The following is an 8007-nucleotide window of genomic DNA, read 5'->3' as shown; positions in this document are numbered from 1 at the left end:
TTTTTGTTTTGTTTAGGGTTTCCTATGCTGTGCAGAAACATTTACATTTAATTTAGATCCCATCTGTTTATTTTCCCAGTGAGTTTTAATATCTGAATCTTAGTATAGTCAACATCTTCCTGCCAGTTTGGCATATGGAGTCCTGCAATTGGTCATTGGACCGGATAGAATCCAGCTCTACCCTTTGTTGTCCTCTGAGAAGAACAAAGAGGAGGCTGCTGTGGTGACCTGTGCCCTCCCAGGTCTCAGAATAGTGTGTACATCTAATGTGCACAGTGTTGGGAATGCTAAACGCACAGTCATTTGAACTTGAAAGATGCCTTTCAGCTGTTTCACAGTTGAGGAGAAGAAGGACCAGAAAGGCCAGAAGCTTTAACTTTAGAAACAAATGTCTTAACTCCTGGTTTTTACCTCTTAGAATTGTCCAAGGTTCTTGGTTTATATCACTTCTGGGAACATCAATATCTTCATTCCCAGAGGAGGGTTAGTAATTCCTCCACGTACGGCGTGATCGTGAGAATTACATGATTGCATTTGTAATTTCCCATCAGTAGCAGCTACGTGCTATGTATTGTCCGTTCTTTTAAGGTGTTGATCTAATGTTTAATCTGAAGGGTAAAGTCAGTATTCCTAGAAATGCTAGATCCCATACTTCAATTTTGTGACCCACTTAAAAGACAGCTCTTTATGATCAGGAATCCTACAGATGGATGAGGATCAGGGAGTTTCTGTGGGAAGGGCAAGGTTTGCCTTTCCCTGGAGCCCTCGCATGCTTCAGGCCATGTGACCTGGTGGGAGCACCTGCAGGGAAAACAGGTGGGAAATGCTGAGACATTGTTGGCTTGTCTCAATTCCCGTGTGGAGCTGATTTTTCTTTTCCAGGCCATTCTTTCACGAGTGGAATTCCCCCATACCTGTTTGACATACAGGTCAGTCTTTTTCTCCAACATTTTGTGTTTTATTAATGCAAGCAGTTTTAGCAGTATCTCTGTTGTTAAAGGCTTAAATCAGAAAATGCTTTTGGTTCCGCCGGGACGACTTTGATTAAATGACCCAGTTTTTAGGATTTACATGTTAAAGTACACATGGAAAGCAGCAAGTCACAGCATATAATACCGCAACATATTATAAACTCCAACCAAAACATTTGATCTAGGAAGCTCAAACTCTGTGCTTCATAAAGCACTGGTATGCTGCCTTATTATGTATAAAATATGAACAATGTAACTTACCTCGTAAAATAAGTATTTCTAAGAATTGTAGCAGTGCTGAATATACTAACTTCTGTGTGTGTTACTGATGTTGCCATTGTTTTGACTTGTCTGTAGCTTAACATACTTCAGTAATTAAAAAAGACATCTACCCTTAGAATTTAGAGCAGTACGTTCTTTCATAGCATTGCTTTGGGAAAACCCACAGACCATAGGACCTAACATCTTGGATTGCTCAAAGTTCCCCAGTGGGAATCTGCCTGCCATATATGCTTTTTCCATGAGTTACTTAATGAGTCATCTGATCTTGGTTCCTATCTTCAGGATCTGGAGAATTCTCTCTCGGATCTGCTTAGTGCGAACAGCATAGACAATGGGATTGAGGATTGGAGGAATGAGGAGGTAGAAGTTGGCCAGCAAGGTGTGGATGGGAGGAGGCACCTGGTGACCAAATCGGTGAATGAGGGAAGAAACAGCAATGGGAACATAGAAGATCAGGATAGCACAGATGTGAGAACCACAGGTGCCCAGCGTCTTAAGCCTGGCCTCGGGAGTAGTCAGCCCCATAACAGCCCTGCCAATCATCACATAGGAGGCAGCAATGGCCACTGAGTCTAGGATCAAGACCAGAAAGCCAATGCCCAGCCCGTAGATACTGTTGACCCTGCTGTCACCACAGGCCAAGGTGACCACAGCCATGTGCTCACAGTAAGAGTGGGCGATGACTCGGGCTTTGTAAAGAGGTAGCCGCAGGCGGATCATCAGAGGCAGGGGTCCAATGTAGAGAACACCCCGGAAAAGGGCGGCTAGCCCCAAACGTCCCACCACAGTATGAGTGAGCACCGTTGTATGACGTAGTGGGTCACAGATGGCTATGTAGCGGTCAAAAGCCATGGCAAGGAAGATGCCTGACTCAACCGTGGCAAAGCAGTGGATGAGGAACATTTGAGCCAAGCAGGCGTCCAAGCCAATGTCACCAGCACCAAACCAGAAGATCCCCAGCAGTTTGGGCATGGCAGAAGTGGACAGAACCAGGTCAATGACGGCCAGCATGCACAGGAAGAAGTACATGGGCTGATGCAGGCTACGCTCCACTCTTACCACAGCCAGAATGGTGACATTCCCCACCACGGCCACCAGGTACATGGAGCCAAAGGGGATGGAGAGCCAGATGTGCAGAGACTCCAGTCCCGGGATGCCAGTGAGCTGGAAGGAGCTGGGTTCTGAGCAGACATTATGAAAAGTGAGCATGGCTAAGTGTAAATGAACCTTCTCACTCATGCCCTGAAATGCAGTAGAATTTTTTTTTTCTGGAAATAAAAGACAAGAATATTCTTAAGGCCTACAATAAGGAATAGGATTATTGACCAGATAGGATTCTACAAATGTTCTTCAAAGTATCGAACAATGTCACTTCATGTATTACTGTGCTGTGATATCCACAAGTGTACCAAACACAAGCCAAATACATACTTGAATGAGATTTATGAATATCTTCATACAATGTGACTCTCAAGGAATAACATTCTTGCCTTAGTGAAAACCTCCTGAGGCAGGCATGCGACTGTTTAGTCATTTAACTCTGTAGGTTGGCTATGAGGTATTTCTCTGAATCACATTGATGCTGAAAGATGCAATGACAGACTCTGGGGCCCACCTAGATGCTAAGGTAAGTCGAAGCTTAGTCTGGGGCCAGCATCCAGGCACTGGATAAACTGAAGTGTTTAATCTACAGGCCAAAATCGCAAAGCAGATGTGGGCTGGTGGAGAAGAGAGACTTTCCAGAGGGTGTAAGAAAGTGAAGTCCGACAGGAGAGAGCTGGTCCCTGGAGCTCAGTTTGTGTGTCTGCCCGAAGGTAGATCCCTGCCAGGGCTTTCTGCCTTCTTCGTGGCTGAATACGAGGATGAGATTCCGGGAGTGGAGAGGGTCCCCCAAGGAAGGAGAAAGGTAATAGTCAGTGAGGACCCACATTAAGCCTAGACGATTACTGGGGCAAGGAAACACTCGGTCCAGAGCAGCTGCCTAAAGGGGAGATATATAGCTAGAAAGAAGATGTAGAAATATTTTTTTTCAGAGTCTACAGGCTCCTAGGGGAAGGTGTTCCTGTGTATAACAGAGGCATCTCAAGGAAAGAAGCATGTAAGAAGCTCTGCCTTCTACATCTTGAGCCTATTTGAACACAGAAGAGTAGGCATCGTCTGTGCTTTGGAATTTTCCAGATCTGATTTCAGATCTTGGAAGTAGGAGCTGCAGGCAAATCATTTACTCTATCCCTTTAGTGAGATGGACTTGACCTTGTTCTACAGCAAGTGTAAATAGCGTGGCATAGAGAATTAACACTAAGCTTTGCCTCTTTAGGCAGCTGAGACTAATGTGTAAAACCAAACCTACACTGAACAAACTTCAAGGAACATCGGAATGTCTCTCTCCAGGTGGCCATGGTGCTGGGAAGATGACAACTTCTGTCAGCTGGTTGTAGTGACTTTATCCCACAGAATTCCTCGGCATGAGCTGGGTTTGCTCTCCATCTCGAGCTTCTCATCGGTGACTGTGATGAGAATAGGAAAGGTGTTGGCAGTAGCAGGAGCCAAGGGAGTCCCTGGGGCAGGGAAGGAAATGGTGCACAGGACCCCAGCTGGGACTGAAGTGGCCAGGAGGGGTGAGGCAGGGGGGCAGGTGGGGGGAACATGTCTGGGTTCCCTTCCCTGGCCTGCTGGCTATTCTCCATCTGTCCCTCTGGGCACCCGTTCTGTGTCCCCAGAAGCTGCCATTTATGGGCTACTGCTTTTCTTTATTCGTCCAGTTTCTAGGCGGGCTCAGCCAGTGTGAGGCACCATCAGGAGATAAGAGGGTGAGACCAGAGATCAAGAGTAGTTTCCCAGTTCCCTCCCCACCAGGCACACTTGGCAGCGTGGTGCTTCCTCCCAAAGGCCACAGCTCCTGAGAAGTGACCCCACCCCCACCCCAACACACACCTTTGTGTTCGTCCTGGCGACTGCACCTTCCCTTACCTGGTAGGTCTGAGGTGATGCTGCTCACTGCGGTTAGTCCTGCCGTGAGCTCCACCATCCTTGGTCAGTTTCCCTAGCCCTTCCCAGGCTTCTGCAGACGGTCTCTTCAACTGCCCCCTTAACCGTGCCACTTCTTCTCTGGATACATGGGAGCAGATCACAGTGGTATGCAGTCTTCTCCAGTACCAGCTCTTGAAAAGCTGACTGCTTCCTCAGGAGGACACGTAACCTGAATGTTGACAACCTCACAGAGCTAGTTGCAAAGGCACAAGAGCTATAAGGTCCTGGTGGTCAAGGGCGGGTGGTCCCGACCATGATCTAGATTTACAATAAAAGGAAACTCATCTGCTTCACCTTGACCTCTATTTACCTGTCTTTTGTATGCTGATGTTCTACTAAGCAAACACGTATTCCTGTGAAGAAATCGTGTTTCCCTCCAGAAAAGGGAGAGTCCTTGAATGGAAAGATCAGTGGAACTTGCCAAGTGAATCTGCTTTTGATGCTTGTCCCCTAACAGTGGCTCCCTTCCTCCTTGTTGGTGGGGAAGATGTGTCTGTTTTCCCTTCTGATGCCTTTGTGTCCATCGTTATTGTCACACCCTGGGGAAGTGGTTTCCATCTAGGTTTGTACAGAGAAGGAGGACTTCACTGTTCAGATTTTATAGGAGGCTAAATACACCCAGTGAATTATGGGCATAAGATGTGATTTCTCTCGAAAGGAGGTCTCTGCTGCATCCCAAACCTTCTTAGATCTGAGCCAAATGTCATCAGTCTTGTGAACTGGCCTCAAGCCCTGGAGAAGGTCAGTTTGATTGTTATCTTTCTTTCCTTCCTTACACCTGACAACGCACAGAGCTGTTTTGCTGATGGTGTTTGTCCCTCCATTTTATATTTTCCTCTGAGTCTTCGTCTCCAGGAACCTGTCATGAAATAGATGAGGGGTACCCAGGACTGGAGGGGTGCACTCCAGCGGCTGGGTGGAGGTGGGCTGAGCCTTGGGGCTGGATTTGCAGACCATTATTCTTTCCCTAAGATCCTAACACTCCTAACTGTGCCTCTCTAAGTGCAGCCCTCACACCTTAAACACAGTAGGAGGAGGAGGAGGAGGCTCTTGTCGCCTCCGTTCAGTGTGCTCTCGGCATAGGAATCACAGCAGGACATTTCCCACCCGAGTTCTTCCCAAATACATTTGCCAACACCAACCACAAGTTTTACCATCCTCACCCCGACCACTCCCTTCCTAGAGGGCTGAATTTTTCCATTTCTCAAACATGTTGTGTTCTTTTGCCTCTGATAATGACCGATGTTCTTTGTCTCTGATGCTGTTGGAATACTGTACTTTGATCTTTCTCACCTGGGTGGTTCTTATACTGGTCCCTTGCTACAGCTCAGGTAACACCCTAAAGAAGCCTGTCTTTGTACTGCACACACACAGCACTCTGAGTCGTCGCCGGTGTACCTGGGTTTCCCCAAACAGAACGTCAAAATTCCATGAAAGTAGGAAGCATGTCTTTCTTGTTCTCTCTGTGATCCCCATGCTAGCACAGTGCCTACTGTGTGGAATGAGAGTGAAATATTATGCCTTTTTAAGGCACTTGGAGGTGTGTTGAAGGGTCCCATATTGGCATTAGTGAACTGGAAGCCTCTTCAGCCTCCTTATGTGCGGTTCTGTATGGACTCCACCTTTCAAAGTCCTCTTCCAAGAGAATTCCTTCCCTCTGAGTCTTTCACTTTCACTGGAGCACAATCTAACCTGGGATGCCCAGAGGCCCCAAGTCTGTTCATCCTTAGAGGCTGGGAACTCTACTGATGACCTTTGCTACCTTTCTGGACTCTACTTGTAAGATGCTCTTACCTGGGCTGGGGAGTGTCAGCAAGAGCCTGGGGCTCTGCAAATGCCTCCAAGGCCTGGCACTCATAAGCATTCTGCCCAGGAGTCTAGGGAATTCTACTTGTAACCTTCTCACTTCCTCAGCAGTGAGGGAAAATAGCCGGCTTTGTCCCAAAAGGAGGACACAGAATCTAAAACGGAACACAGCTATCTCTCAGGTGTCAGAATTGGTCCAGAGAGGTTTAGGTCTGTGGAGACAGACCTTTTAACTGAGTCATGATCTCTTGGGTGTAAGTCCTGTGCTTGTGCATCACCTGGCCTCCCTGGAGTCAGAAGCTCTTCTAAAGACACTTAGTAGAAATAAGAAAGGCCTTGCTGGGGGGAGGGGGGCTTGGGTGAAGAATCTTGGGATTGGAGCTCAGTCTGGCTGTCAATCTCTAAGGAAGTTCAGTATCCTCACAGCACTTAGAGCTGATGGTAGAGGCCTGAAAGAACTTCCAGACAGACAAATGGCTGTTAGGTAAAAATGAGATACTGCAGACTCAGCCCCTTCCTCTGGTTTACATGGTGAGGAAAGGACCTCAGAGACTTGGGTGGAGCTGTGCATTCTTACATCATTCTGGACCTAATCTTCTCACCCTAAAATCCCATTTCTTAGGAAGGAGGAAAGCCAGACAGAGAAAGCAATTTATCCCCTGGTGTGTTGTAATGAAATGCTCATGGGTTGTGGCTCATCACGCTTTGGGACATGGGGCAAGACATGGCCTTTGAAGCTCCAATGGCTTGACTTTGCAGGCCAGCTCCGTGACATACCCACTGGGTAACCTTGAGCAAGTTGTTTCACCCGTACTTCCTCAAGTGTCAAGTGGGAATGATACCTGTCTCTGGGTGGCTTTTATAACTGAGATACTGTATATAAAGGGACTAGTAAGAAAACAAACACACCAGGTGCTTACACAGAATTGTCATCACCATCACTGCTATTTTTGTCTCTGGGAGGGATTAAGCCTGGAGAGCATCCTTAATGGTCTCCTTCAGACCAGGAGCCAATATGGTCAGAACAGGGGCTAATAAAGTAGAATCAATACAGAAAATTTAAATTTTACTCCTACTCCCCTTTCAGAGGGTCCAGAGGATCTGGCACCTCAGGACAAGCTAGGAACTTCTAGAAACTTGCAACCTGCTCCCCCATCTTATACTTTATATTCTATGTAAAACTGCTTGTGGTTGCTTCAATATCCAGGGTTATTTCTTACGTCAGTGCCTGTGTACATATTATACTTTCAGCCAAAAGTAGGAATGTCACTCCATACAGATGCATATCTAGCTTTTGATACTTTTTTTTTTTCCTTTTTCTTTTTTGGCTGCCCCATGGCATATGGAGTTCTGGGCCAGGGATCAGATCTGAGCTACAGTTGTTTCCTACTCTGCAGCTGCAAATGCCCAGATCCTTTAACCCACTGTGCTGGGCCGGGGATCAAACTTGCTCCCTGGCATTGCAGAGACACTGCTATTCCCATTGTGCCACAGTGGGAACTCCTTTGATACTCGTTTCAGTAATCCCCTCATCTAGTTGATGACTCTGCCTTTAGATTAATAGGTGAGCTATGTTTCTTTGCACCTGTATCACTTCTATGATATTTAGAAATAACTCAGTCAATCAGTGCATTTGAATTGAATCCTGTTAAAGCTTAAAGTAAGGCTTCTCCCTTTAATGATTTTATGGAACTGACTCAAGACAACTTTTCTCAACTGATGGAGTGGTATGCATATGATATGTGCAGAAAAGCCTTAGAGATAACATCTCCATAGTCTGTGTCTTAAACAAATAGGAAGTAAATCAGATGTGTTTGCAGCCTTGGCAGCAAAGGTGAATCAGCATCACTTTTCTGTGCTCATTCCACTCCTGTCCAGGAGAGGGCATCCTGGCCCAAGGACAAGATACCAGTGGCAG

General features: G+C 46.6%; 1 protein-coding gene across 1 annotated transcript; it reads right to left on the bottom strand.

Annotated features, from left to right (window-relative positions):
- LOC100516631 (olfactory receptor 52M1) lies at positions 1 to 7424 on the bottom strand. Its single transcript, XM_021062418.1, has one exon. The coding sequence runs from the start codon at positions 2490 to 2492 to the stop codon at positions 1509 to 1511; it is 984 nt and encodes a 327-aa protein (XP_020918077.1). The 5' UTR covers positions 2493 to 7424; the 3' UTR covers positions 1 to 1508.

This window comes from Sus scrofa, chromosome 9 (genome assembly GCF_000003025.6).
Source record: "Sus scrofa isolate TJ Tabasco breed Duroc chromosome 9, Sscrofa11.1, whole genome shotgun sequence".
NCBI classification, from domain to species: domain Eukaryota; kingdom Metazoa; phylum Chordata; class Mammalia; order Artiodactyla; family Suidae; genus Sus; species Sus scrofa.
Note: the sequence above shows the minus strand (reverse complement) of the source record. Positions and strands in the feature narration are given on the sequence as shown.

Excerpts from the sequence above, each read along its gene's own strand:
- LOC100516631 (XM_021062418.1), bottom strand. The coding sequence starts at position 2,492 with ATGAGTGAGAAGGTTCATTTACACTTAGCCATGCTCACTTTTCATAAT.